Source organism: Panicum virgatum, chromosome 5K (genome assembly GCF_016808335.1).
Source record: "Panicum virgatum strain AP13 chromosome 5K, P.virgatum_v5, whole genome shotgun sequence".
Taxonomy (NCBI): Eukaryota; Viridiplantae; Streptophyta; class Magnoliopsida; order Poales; family Poaceae; genus Panicum; species Panicum virgatum.
In genome coordinates this window covers 60644002-60657779 of record NC_053140.1, presented here as the reverse complement: position 1 = coordinate 60657779, position 13778 = coordinate 60644002, and the positions used below count along the sequence as shown (strand labels likewise).

Here is a 13778-nt window from a genome sequence, read left to right as displayed (position 1 = left end):
GGTGGCCCGCGGGCTCAAGAGAAGGTAGCAGAGAGGGGGATTCCCTTTCGCCGGCGAAGACGGCCGACGACGGATCGACCGGCTCCACCGTCAGCGGGGGCAGGTCTCCCTGCCGCGCTGGGCAAGTATCTGATAGTTTATTCATCAAATTTGAAGTATCTGGTTATTTGTACGTGTATCTATATCGATCTGTACGTAATTTGTCTTGTTCTTGTATAATCAAATTAATCCGTCCGAGTCTCGCTTGGGAATTGATGGAGTATGCCGGGGATTTGTCCGGGTTGAACAATATTCCGAAGTGCTTCTCCATCTCTACTCCGAGCCTCTGGTCCTCGTTGAACATCGGAGTATGGGTTCGGAAATTAAGGTATCGCACGCCGGCGCCATCGGCCATGCATAACAGTAGTACTCGTACCTGTAGGGATGGCTGCGAGTGTTCCGAGGAGCAATGCCAGTGCGACGACACCCTGATGCTTCGCCATCTTCGATTGCTGCTGATTATCTGCAGCTACGTGCAGGCTAGGTACGGGCCTGTACCAGATTAGCTGGTAGATTACTGAAACAGCTGCTGCAGTGAACTGAACTGTACCGGTGGTGGTCGCTATCCCGGGCGGCCTAACATACATAACGTACAGGGCGAGGTCCTCCGCCGATCGCGGCCTCGTGTGTCTGCGCAGGAGAATGCACCGCGTACATACAGATCGATACGAAGCCACGCCTTGGCCGGGCTCGTGGAATTCCAAGCCTCGCTGACCGGCCGGACTCATAGCTGAATCCATCCTACCTTGCCTTGCCTTGCCCCGTTTGACGGGGCTCCGGCGGCATCATCGCCTAACTCCCATGGAGGCGTTCGCTTCGTTTCGTCGCAGCTCCGCTTCCGCCGCGGAAAGGAACAGAAATTTTGTGAATGATGCAGACATGCAGTCACCATCGGCTTCGGGGGGTGCAAGTCGTGAACCCCGTTCAGATCTGCGACAAGCCCGACAAGCTGCATGCCTAAGCCTAACTTGCTTGTTTCGGCCCGCCCTCAAAAACAAAATAGTTTGGTTCGGCCCAAGAGGCCCGTGCATACCAGCCCGTCCGTCGACGGCCGGTCTGCCAAACAAAATAGTCCACACAAGACTCGTCCCTCCCTTAACTATACTGACGGCCGGCGTCAGTATAATTAAGGGACGCACTAACCAACCAGCTGACGAACTACAGAATGACAGGCACGCATGTGTTCTGTGCTGTGTATAATGAGCAGTGCTATCACGGAAGGGAATGATGAACCAAGCAGTAGTGGTTGGGTACACAATGCAAATGTGATACATCGCGGCTGTACCTTCCACTTGTTTACCCTGCGCTAGCTTCATCAAACACACAGGCTGATTCAAGTTAAAGTTTCCGTTCTGTGATCGCATACTATATAGGACAAGTTACTTCAAAATACTGCACTGCAGTTTTGTCTATAACATGCGGGCTCTGCCTGTCAAACTTCACACTTGCAAGCATCCCCTTTTTTTTCCCTAAAAGACAAGAGAGTCGACCATCACAAGTCTTAGAACAGGGGAAGGAAAATCACGCGCATCTTTCCAGGGATCTTGTTATACTTGTCTTCTCGGCCTGTTCCTGGTGCGTGTACCAGCAGCAGCTACCGCAGCACCAACAACAACGGCCTCCTTTTCCTCCACCGGGGCTTGCTCCTCCTCTTCTTCATACCCTTCGTCTTCGTCGTACTCTCTGTCATCGTCTTCACCAGAAGCCTCGTTCTCTTCCAGTATCGCTTTGTTGATCTCCATCTGCGTACAGGTAGGCAACCGTTTTGACAAGTGTAAACATATGGGAGTATTTATTATTCTGCCCAGCGCTAGATCACAATCATACATGCATGCTCCTGACGAATTTGATGCCTCCTAGACTTGTGTAGATATCCCAACCAAACAACCACAGGTAGAAATCAAAATAATCTGTCGCACGACTCTAGTAGTACTCAAGTAGCTCAACTTTACTCACTTTTAATTTTGCGATGTTAACGGAACTCAGCTCAAGTAATTTTTTTTTTTTGAACGAACCAGCTCAAGTAATTAATCTCACTTGGAATGCGCTAGCCAATTAGTGAGCATCTGCTACTGATTACTGTCATTGCATTGGTGTGGTGGCAGGTACGAAGAGGCAAATTATATTGATTGGGTCAGCATGCAAGTATATATCGCTCCGCTTCGTCTGCGTACGTACCTCCCGCAGGAAGCGGTCGTCGAGGTCGTCGGCGACGCGGGCGGCGGTGACGAGGGTGCCGACGAAGAGGGAGAGCGGCAGCACGAAGGCCAGGATGAGCGCGTTGGTGCTGGGCGGCCCGCCCGCGCGCACCACCATCAGGCCCCGCCGCCGCCCGCGCCCTCCCACCGGCCGCGCGGAGGCCCGCCCGGTGCAGGGCGGCGCGGCGCTGGCGCCGAGACGCACCGGCACAGAGAGACCAGCGACGAGGCCCCGCGCCATGGGGGGGATTCAGATTTCAGAGCGGGGCTCGCTCGGCTGCGGGGAGGCCTTCCGCTCGCAGCGCAGCGCCGCGCGTCGTGCCCAGCAGCGTTCGCCTGCCTGCCTTATCCGTTGTTGTTGCAGCCACTTGCCACTTGCCACTTGCCTTTGGGAGGCGTTCTAGGCCCATTTAGGCACCAAAAGCAAAGCGTGTGGAAATGGTCAGCCCATGTACGTACCATATCTGTTTGCTGGTGGTGGGCCACTAAAATAAAAGGCCAAATTATGGATCGTTTGTGTTGTGTTACCCAATGGGCCGAAACCAATTACTAATTGGACTCTTTCCATATAAATTTCCTTTCGAAGCCATGACGCAAGCGATTCTCTTTTTTATTTCCTTCGATTTGAAAGGCCCGCAAGCGAAGATTCGGAATGATGCATGCAACATACGAAAATTCGGTGCAAGGGAAGTGGAGGTGGTTGCACCAAGGAAACTGGAATCTCCCAGCCGGTCGCGATCACCGGCGTCGGTCAGTAAAGATAAACAAAACCGCTGCTGCTCTACGAGCCAATGGGAAATCCCGTCACCACCGGGTCCGGGACTCCGGGTGGCACGCTCCAATACTTTGTTTAAAATAAATAGAAAGTAGCCAAAAGCACAACCAGAGCGTCACCTCGGGCGACCAAGGCGTGCGTCATTTTCCGTTTCCCCCCCTGTTATTGCTGTAATCTACTGATCTACTCCTTACTTATGTCTGTGATCTCCCGTGTCCGTGACGGCGACGTCGCGCCGGGGCTCTCCTTTTCTCTAATCAAATCCCCACTGGCTGCTCTCCCGTGCTTTGCTTTCGGCCAAGATCGCACGTCGCTGCCGAGCGACCACCGGAGGCGGGTCGGCGGGCGTCGCCGTCGGCGTCGCAATTGGCTCGTGCGGCTACTAGCTGCCTGCTTGTCGCCCGGTTTCCTCCTCCTCCGCTCCCTTTCGCTTTCAATTCCCGGCGGGCGCAGCAGCTACTAGTTCCCTCGCGCCGCCGTCACGTCACGTCACGCTCCCACGTCATCGCCCTCGCACGCATGTTGTAACCGCTGGTGTCACGTCACCGCACCGCGCTGCCTGACGTGCGCGTGTCGTATGAGGAATTCATTTTAGCCACTTAATTAGCCGGAGCCCCGCCGAGCAGACTGCCACCCGTTTAATTTCTTGCAGCCGTATTATTGGAGAAAAGACATCGTCTCTGCCTGATCTTTTCTGGTAAATTTGTCACTATACCCCTGAGCTGTCAAAAAAAAAAACTTTGGCTGGCACCACTGATTCTTCTATCCTATTCTATCCGGCGTTTTTCTCGTCGTAAACAGTGTAGTAGTAACTGTCGTGGGTGTGGATTCTTTGGGCACATGCACATCACTAACTAAAGCGACGCTGAGCTTGCCGGTGACCACCAGGCACCAGGCCAGGTTCACTGGCAGTTTCACGTGACGTACATCAACGGTGAGCGACGCCCTGCTCTAGCTCTGCGGCTCCACGGCTACGTGAAGAGGCAGACAGCGGTCGTCTTCCTCCTCCGATCCGCATCACCTGTCGTTGAATGATCAAACTTTGCGAGCACACTGGACCCACCTTAGAGAAATTCAAGTCGAGTTACAGGTGTGGGAGTGCTCTTTCGAACGAGACCCTCGCTCATTTGCTAATTGCGAAACTGACCCTATATTCCTTTCTTTTCCCTTGCACCAATCTATCTGCCATTTTCTAGTTATAAACCCCACGCCGTGCCTTAAACCCAATTCTCGTTCAAATGGGTTGGGCCGGGCTAGCTTGGGCCACTTCAAACGTCCTCTGCCTGGCTGGGATCTTGTACATCTTCCGGAAGAAAATTGTTTACGTATCTTCTAATGTTTGAAATCCGTGCGAATATTTTCTACCATCGGATTTAAGGCAACACAGCAAGAGCGGACCATCCAGCCATCCAGCGCCCAGCGGGCAGCGGGCTCGAGAGTTGGTACGTTGAGGGAGTTAGCTGGACACATGTAGGTGTAGGTATTTTTTGGATTCGGAGGTTCAAATGTATTTTTCTCATAAATGGTACACTCAATTTCGAATCTGTTTAAACCACTATATTCTTAAGAATTAATCCAACACAATGAGATCCAATATGAATATATTTTTATTAAATTTTAAAAGTCAACATTTGGAATTAACTAGTTGAACAATTTAGTATATTGTTTGAACATTTTCGTATAAAATGTTCAATTAGTTTATACTAAATGTTGAATTAGATTACAGAAAAATGTTGATTAACCATTTGAAATTGTTGAATGGCACATATCTACACTGCACACTTGATGAATTAATTGAAGTATTTGAATAAAATCGTCTAAAAGAGAAACGGGATAGAAAGGGAGAGAAAAAAAGAAGGGGTAGGAGGGCCTCTCTATCCACTGAACATCTGACTTACCTACCTACGGTGCTGCTTGCCTACAGAATTTTGCAGGACGCGGTGATGCCGAAACGAATTATGGACCGTGGGCTGTTTTGTGGGCTGCTGTTGGGCTAAAAATAACTTGCTTAACTACCCGTGATTCTATATATGTGAATTTTCAAAAAGATTCTATATATGTGCACGTGACCGGCACACGCGCATAGACATCGGCGGTATCCGAGAAATAAACTAGCCGCCATGACGATGGCAGGCGAGGCGCGCCCGTGTCAGATCAGTGCTGCCGCCACTGCATGCAACGATCTGCAACTGCAATCCAGCGTACTAGTGCCACAAGTGAGCTGGATCCTTCCATGGATTTTTGCTAGGATCGGAGTAGCTCTGCGATCCAGATCCTACACGACAAAATACAAACGCATATGAGCGGCCAAGGGTAGCTAGCACATCATCACTACTGGCCCAGGCCCGGCCACCTCCTGCGGCTGTCCTGCATGCTCTGCCTGCCTGCAGCTGCGTCGTCCATCCATGGATCCATGCATTGGCCCCCCGCCGGCACGCACATTGATCACGAGCCACCAAACTCGAGACGACACATAAAAGAAAATGACCGACCGATAGCGCGACACACACACACACACACACACACATATATATATATATATATATATATATATATATATATATATATATATATATATATATATACATGCATGTGTCTATATATACAGATATATAAATAAACATACACAGGCATTAGATGATCTGTCACTACTGTAGGCTGTGTATATGTTATGTACTATATAATACGTGCAGTACAGAGCAGCCACGTACATCAGATTAATTTGGTAGCTAGCAGCTATATATAGACAGTCAGCTGCTTTGTACGTACGTGGACCAGGCGTCCCCGTCGGCCGATGCGGGCCAGCCGGACACGGACAGTGGTCGGCGGTGAGGCCTTGTTGCGGCCGTTGCAGTTCCAGCGGCGACGGGCGACACCGTGCAACACGCCAAGCGCGCGGCGCTGAGGGTGTATGGCTGGCCCCCTGCAGCACCAGCGTCCGGTCCTCCCACCTATTAGCTACTCAATCGACTACACGGGGGGATCAGTGAAAAGAAAATAAATGGACAAAACACATAGGGGTGCCGCCGGTAAGTCGCTACTGTTAGTTTAATTTGTAGTAGGTGATGTGCCCATGCTTCCGATCGTTGGAGCACGGCATGTCCAGAAAGTGCCAGAGACCGAGCTACCTAGCTTTTTGCTTGTTTTAGCTCGTGTGTCTTGGGGCAGCGTCTAGTATAGCTTCTTATTACAGTATGTGCGATGCATGGGCGCAAGATAAATAATAGGATAGATTATTAGGATGTGATCTCTCCCCATATGGCTGATTGGTGCAGGAGCGCGCTTTATTTCACTGTTTGCGATGTGCATGCATTATTGCGATGAGATGTTGGGACTACTAGATGAACCATATATACAACATGCGGCGGCCTTTTGATGTTGGTATGGTGCAGGATCATGGATTGGCATGGACGACTGTGGTCGAGATGCATGGCACACGTAGGTACAGTAACATAACACCGGCCTATATATGAGTAAATTCCCTGTGTGCCATTGGAAAATGTAATCCATCCCCTATGTGCCATTAAAAATTAGCACATCCCTTCAGTGCCATCGTTTTTAATTTTTCATCCCCTCCGTGCCATTGCCGTCAGAAAACACGTTAACAGCGTCAAATTGGTTCAAGTTCAGACTTTTTTACCCCTCCTTCCTCCTCTCGGCCTCTCCTTCCCCTCTCCCGGGGCGACGGGGAAAGGAACGCCCTGCCGCACCTTGCCGGGGCGCCGCGCTGACCGCACCCAGCTTGGCAGCGCTGTCGACCTGCGCCTGCGCCTGCCCCTGCCGCCCCCGTGACCTCTCTCGCTGCCGAACTCCCTTCCATCCTCTGCGCCCGTGCGCACCGCCCAGCCGCCACGGCCCTCGCCTCGGCGCCCTCGCGCACCACCCAGCCGCCGCGGCCTGTCCCCGCCTGTCCCCATCGTCTTCCTCCCGCACAGTCCCCATCGTCTTCCTCCCTTCCACACTCTCTCTCTCTCACCGGCGCCCTCCTCCCCCTCCCTCGCCGGCGACGGCAGAGCGACACGCGCGGCCGCGGGTAGGGCGGAGTGGCACGACCGGGCGGCGGAGCGTGGTCGGCGCGCGGCGGCGCAGCCTGGGCGGTGTCGTTGGCCTATGCGTGTGAGCTTGTCGGGGCCGGCGGAGTAGACGTCGGGGCGGCCTGCGTGCCTCCTCCTGCTTTCTCCATCGACGGGCGGCCACGGCAGGGCGGTCCGCGCGCGGCGGCGCGACGCAGTGGAGCGGGCACGACGGGGCGGTCCGACCCCGGCGGACGGGCAGCCTCCGCGCGGGCAGCGCGGTTGCGGGTGCCTCCTTCCTCCTCTCGACTGCTCCCTCCCCGGCGAGCGCTCCTCCCTCCCCGCGCCGGACCAGGGCCTGCGCGGCGGCGTCCGGGGCCAGCGGGCGGTGCGGCCGGGCCCTACGCCGCGGTGGTCGGGGTCTGCGCGGCGGTTGCCATGGAGCACTCGGCGTCGCTCCTCCATGCTCCATGCCTCATCCGGCCGCGGTGGCCTGTGGCCCTCCTCCCTCGCTGTGCCTCCTCCCTCCGATGGCCACGGCGGAGCAGCGGCCGCGGATCTGCGGTGGCTCGGCGGCGGCTTGGCCGCGGATCTGCGGCGGCTCGGTGATGGCCCGGCGGCGGCTTGGCGGTGGCTCGGCAGAGGCTCATCCCTGGATGAACCCTAGCTCCTCTCTGCTCGCTGCAGTCGGTCGTCGCCCTTCGGCCCTCTCTTCCAGCCCCGGCGTGCGCCACCAGCCACCGGCCGCCGGCGTCGCACGGGCCGGCCGCCTCCCACGGTCCGGGTTGCTCCGCCTCGACGCGCTCCCGGGGAATCGGCTCTCCAGCCCGCTCCCCGCCGGCATCTCGGCTTGCGGCGGCGTCCCCGGCGAGCTCCTGCGGCGGCCGCAGCCTCCCCAGTCGTGCCGGGACGACGGGCCCGGCGGCGACCTGGCGTCTCCGTCGACTGGCGCTCGCGCGTGGTGCGGGATTGGGACCTCCGCTGGATTGGGGGCGAGCGTGGCATGCCGACCGGACGCGGGCGGTCGAGCCGAGCGCGGGGAGAACGGAGGCGGCGCTGCGGGCGGCACTGGCACGCGGTCTCCCGTCCGTTACTCTGAAACGGGGTGAAACGGAGGGGTATTTTGGTCTTTTCCCGATACTCTTTAACGGATCCGGTAGGGAAAGTTAACAGCAATGGCATAGAGGGGATGAAAAATTATAAATGATGGCATAGAAGGGATAAGCTAATTTTCAATGGCACATAAGGGATCATCTCAATTTTCTAATAGCATAGGGGGAATTTACTCCCTATATATCCCCAAGCAATCAAACCGACTCGCGTTCATGCAGGGGCTCGATCTCCTTGCATAATAGCCACTTCACCAGTAGCTAGCTGCGGCCGTGCCGTGCCGTGAGCTATAGCCTACCTACTAACTAGCTCTGACCTAGGTAGTGACTCTGGCCGGCGGCCCCAAGCCAAAAGCTGATGCCGGCCGGTGAGATTGCAAGTAGCCGGCAGGTCGGTGGCATGCATGCACGCATTGTCCTAGGCCTTGTATAGAGGGATTGTATTATGTGCAAACCAACCTCTCTGTCTAAACTATAGAAATTTTAATCTGGATCATCGGATCAACATTCAAGGGGCATGGGGGTTTGTGTAGTTTTACATTCTGGACCCGCCTTTAGATTGGGTAATCACACTTTTGCAAATTCTCCCTTCCACCCCCTGCGTCCCTCTCCTTGGATGTTGATCCGATGGCTTAGATTAAAGTTTCCATAGTTTGCACCTAATATGCTCCTTTGTTTAGATGCATAAATTTTTGGGTGTAAAACATTGTAGCATTTTCGTTTGTATTTGGTAATTATTGTCCCGCCATGGATTAACTAGCCTCAAAAGATTCGTCTCGCAAATTATAGACAAACTATTTAATTAGTTATTTTATTAATTTATATTTAATATTTCATGTATGTGTTAAAAGATTTGATGTGACGGAAAAATCTTGTAAAGCTTTGAAATTTTGAAAGAAACTAAACAAGACCCTAATAATATAAGGATGGGTGCGGGTGGATCCGGCCACGCATACCATAATGTCCGCCGCCGTGGCCGTCCCATGCCGGTAGATAGTGCGCTAGCGCCGCACCGGTCGCGCGCGGTCGCGAATGAATGGGCCGGCCCGCGTCCCGCCCGGCCAGGCAGACATCCTGAATTGCCCCAAGGTAGCTAGGTTGTCCGTCCATGCTCAGAAGCTACCTACATTTATAGACGATGCGAATGGGTTGTCTTAGTTTTGAGTTTCTAGGGGTATTAGTACACTAACTGCCATGTCAACATATGCATCTTGCATCATTCAATTCAATTAATAAACAATATCGAGCAAGAATGTTCTTGAGAAAAACTTGCCTTGATACTCTTTCTTTTCAGTTTCTCCGAGCTCCTTAAGAACTCACCTTGACGTCTTTTCTATATAGGATCACTACCTAATTCAGAATTTGATTCTTCCAGAACTTAGAACCTCTCTTCTCTGCCAAATCTTACTATGTGTTAGCATTAGAATGGTCAACCAGCCCTTTTCAGCCGACTTTGATGGTGACTGTATTCCCTCTTTGGATTCCAAATCTATACCAATTAATCTACTGTGCTGCTATTCAAATATATCCTTTCTCTAAGAAATGTTTCCTGGTGTATCATTCTCTGTCATTCATCCGCAATCACTCTCCGCCTTATACAATGTTATTCTTATCTCTCAATTGGAGAAGTGTCATAGCGTCCCAACCGACCCCGTCGATTCGGAGGCACTCGATCTTCAATCAGGTCTTATCTACAAAGAATACCCTGATTTCTTTTCCGATGAGTAAGTGCTCTCTCTACCACACTCCACTTTCTTGATGAAGTTCATTGTTCTAAATTTTATATATGTGGACACAATCACCATCAAGAAAGCCCTAGGAATGTCTCTCTGTCACATCATTCGTGTCATTGTGCACCATCTCTTAGATGTTTATCTTGTCTAGGTGAATATGACATCAACCTAGTCCGAGTTTTATCCTTTCCCTCTTGTCTACCTAAATCTCGGGACGAGATTTTCTTAAGGGGGGAGAGTTGTCACAGCCCAAGAAAAAAAAGGAAATAAATAAAATTTTCCCGCCGGGCCCACCCGTCAGCCTCCTTCTTTCCTCCTCCTCTCTGTTCTGCGCCGCGGCACGCACGCGTCGCCACGCGCCGGCCATCCCCGGCTTCCGTGCCGCGCGCGTCCTCCGCTCGCCCCATCCTCCACGACGACGCCGCGGCCTTATCCTTCCCCGCTGCCGTGTTCTCCTTCTCCTCCCCATCTTCCTCCTCCTGGAACTCGAGCAGAGCTCGCCCCCATCGCCGCGCCGACGAACTCCGGCCGCCGTTCCTCGATTTCGCGCGCCCACGGCCCCCTCACCTCGCCCTCCACCTCCTCCAGCCTCCTCGAGCTCGCTCCCGCGTTTTCCCGGCGGAATCGAGCCCGCGCCGCCCGGCCGCCATTGACGCCGCCGCGAGGAGCTCCGTCGGCCGCCGTCGATTCGCCGTCTCCGGTGAGCTACTTCTCGATTCCTTGCGCGAGGAGCATCTCCTCCCTTCCCTCGCTCAATTTCCCTCCTCACCAGGCCTCCTCCCCCTCCCTGCAGGGCCGTTGGCGCAGCCCTCCGCCCGCCGCCGCTGTTCGTCGTCGCGCCGCCCCGTCGTCGCTCCTCTCCGCCCGTGCCGTTGTTGGTGAGCTTTGCCGTCGCCTGGAACATGCCTTGCGCGCGCCTCCGGCCCCTCTCCAGCCCTGCTTCGCCGCGCCGCCGTCCGCCGCGTCGCGCGTGTCGTGGGTCTGTTCGGGGACACGAAGAAGATGAGCAGTGGTAGAAGCTAATAACAATCTTTGTTGTACTTGTGTGTGTTTGAGTTTGCAAAAATCATAGAAAAATATATATAGATCCAAAAATAGTGAAACTTGTTTTGTTAGTTTCCTTTTGCTTAGATCTACTCCTGAAAAATATAGTTTTGCATGTTACTGTCCTGTAGATTTACTTGTGGTTTAATATTGCAAAAGTGAGTTAAATGCTTAGTTATTTGTGTGATGCTCTAAAAATGCTAAACCAAATTTTGTTAGGCTCCTTGTGAAATGTTCTTTCCAGTGGTACAACTTGCTTGCATGAATCTCGCATGTTGGTTAGCGTTTTGTTTCGATTTTGTGCTTGGTCTGAAATGTTGTTTATTGCATAAATATTTTCTGAAAATGATAAAATGGCAAAACCACTTTTGTTAGCCTTGTTTACATGTTTAGTTCCTGTGCAAATTTTATGGAAATTGTTTGGACTCGTTTGCATGTTCTTTTTTTATTTATCTTATTTAGAGTAACTAAAAATTGATATATTTATGATTAATTCTAGGAAAATGCTTTTGATGTAAATCCAAATTTTCATGAGTTCCTTGTAATGTTCTTTGCTTTCTCAATTTAATTTGTGATTTATGTTTGTTTTATAAGTTTATTTCCTAATTCTTGCTCTAGTTTCCTCGTTCGTGTTTGCATAGTGATTGGTTGTTGTCGCGTGTGTTACGTTTGTGCATCATCGCATATGTGCCATTCATTATTCACGTCTTGTCACCCTTGCATAATCTAGGATATCACACTAATGCATGCATCTCATTTCATGCATAGCATTTGTTGCACAATCAGGGCATCATGCTAATTCTGGCATCTCATTCATGCATTATAGTGACTGAACCGTCGGAGAACGAACCCGTTGAGCCTGCCGAGTCCGTCGAGCCTGAACCCGGAATCCCGTTCATGGTCGAGCCCGAAGTTAACCCAGGCAAGCAGCTAAGCATGATTCTTTACTCCTATTTAATCTGAGTTAGTTAGTTACATCACCGGGTAATATGGGGTTATATAGTATGTATGTATTGCATTTTGATACCTATTCTCTTGCATTACCCTTTCTTGAATTGTTATCCATGTCCTTGTCACTTGTTAGTCAGTTAATAACTTAATCTGATTAGATGCTTAGCCCTGCTTAGAATACTCATATTGCTTGCTCGAAAGGAATGGTTTGGAGTATCACACTTACCTGATTATCCTTGAGTGCACTTGAGTATCTGGGACAAGTGGAGTGCAGTATCGAGATTCGAGCGGAATGTTAGGGCCTAGAGAATGAAGTCACATGGGCATAGTCCGCTTGGATCGATTAAGGACCGAGTGGACGACGTTGGTTTTGAGCACCTTTCCGTGCTACCACATGTCCAATATAATGGAACGGATAAGCCAATTACCTTCTTTGACTTGATCATTGATGTACAGTCCTAGATACGTGGCTAAAGGCTATGCAGAGAGGCTTAGAGGTGTCCCCCGGATGGACCTATGTGTAGGAAAGTTTAGAGATGTCCCCGGTGGAAACTAAGTCTCTACGCGTAAGCTAGGTGTGAAGATTTCAATGATCGAGCCATGTTGGGAACGGTTGTCGCGAGTGCCCCCTTATCCAACTTTGGCCGGTTGGGTGAGTCGCATGGTCCTCGCGTCGTGTGGGTAAAGTAGTACACCCTTGCAAGGTTATAACCAATTCGAATTGCCGCGCTCTCGGTTATGAGCAAGCTCATTATCCCATGAACTCCTCATAGATTATCGTTTATGATGGGAACGGTTCTTGTTACATCTATGATCAGTTATAGATGATGTTACTCTCTTAATCAACTAAAAGTGTTTGGGGGTTTGGGCAACTTTAATTAATTTTGTTAGAAGAGCTCATGTTTATGCAATAATTACTTAACCTTAAAGCTTTTATTTGAGCCTTTGCATGATCCTTGCTTATTTATTTGCGTAAGTCTTGCGGAGTACCTTTGTACTCAGGGTGCTTCTAACCCTAGTTGCAGGTGAACCCGAAGTGGTGTTCGGCCACTTCTACCCCGCCGATTTAGGCGCGGGGGAGGAGTAGGTCGTTGAGGCTGGGATGGTGTCCTTGAGCAAGACATCATCATCGTAGTAAGTTTCTTCGTAATCGAACTCCGTGAGAGCATGTAAATATAATAATCCTTAAGTTTCTGTTTAATATGGTTTCTGTGAGCCCAAGGTTTGTAATGAAGTTAGGTTGGACCCACCTATATCAAATTTGTAATAATAAATGAATAAAATTGCTCTTTGTGGATCATCAGCAATGTATGCGTTTGTATAACGGTACGTGTGCTTAATCCTGGGCATGTGGCAAACACGTACCGGGACTACCGGGTTTGCTCTCGTTCTGGGTGAATTGTGTTGATTAAGTGCCTCTAAGGCGTGGATTAGCACGTGGCGTGTCGAGAGACGGACACGTGTTAGCCCTCGTCTTAAAGGATTAATCAATAATTTCACCTAAACTGAGGGTAAATTGGGCGGTTCTCACGGTACTCATCAAAATTCAAAAGAGATCGTCCGTGCCGTCGGATTCATTGAATAGTTGGATCGATCGATCGGTACGTTGCCGTGCATCCATCGTCGGCAATGCAATATATAATATATATATGTACCTACGTAACATTATTGACAGTACACCTCACCACAGCAGCCAGCTCGATCGAACGAGCAACCGCATTTTGGCCGGTACGAGACGTGCGTGGATCGGAGCAGGGCGTCGTCGTCCTTGCATTGACATTGTTATGCATGCGGTTCAGGTGCGGCGTGCAGGTACATTATTTACTATAGTCTAACCAACCCAGCAGCTACTCTCCGCTGGCCAGCCTAGCTACCTAGCTACACCTAGCACAAGATTGCGACGTTCGTATACGAAT

General features: G+C 51.3%; 1 protein-coding gene across 1 annotated transcript; it reads right to left on the bottom strand.

Annotated features, from left to right (window-relative positions):
* Window positions 1-1267: 1267 nt before the first annotated feature.
* Window positions 1268-2572, bottom strand: LOC120709215. The gene is made up of 2 exons (XM_039994760.1): window positions 2218-2572; window positions 1268-1781 (listed from the first exon to the last, which is right to left on the bottom strand). Exons 1-2 carry the CDS (start codon window positions 2476-2478, stop codon window positions 1587-1589), a joined length of 456 nt encoding a protein of 151 aa, XP_039850694.1. The 5' UTR covers window positions 2479-2572; the 3' UTR covers window positions 1268-1586.
* Window positions 2573-13778: the final 11206 nt, after the last annotated feature.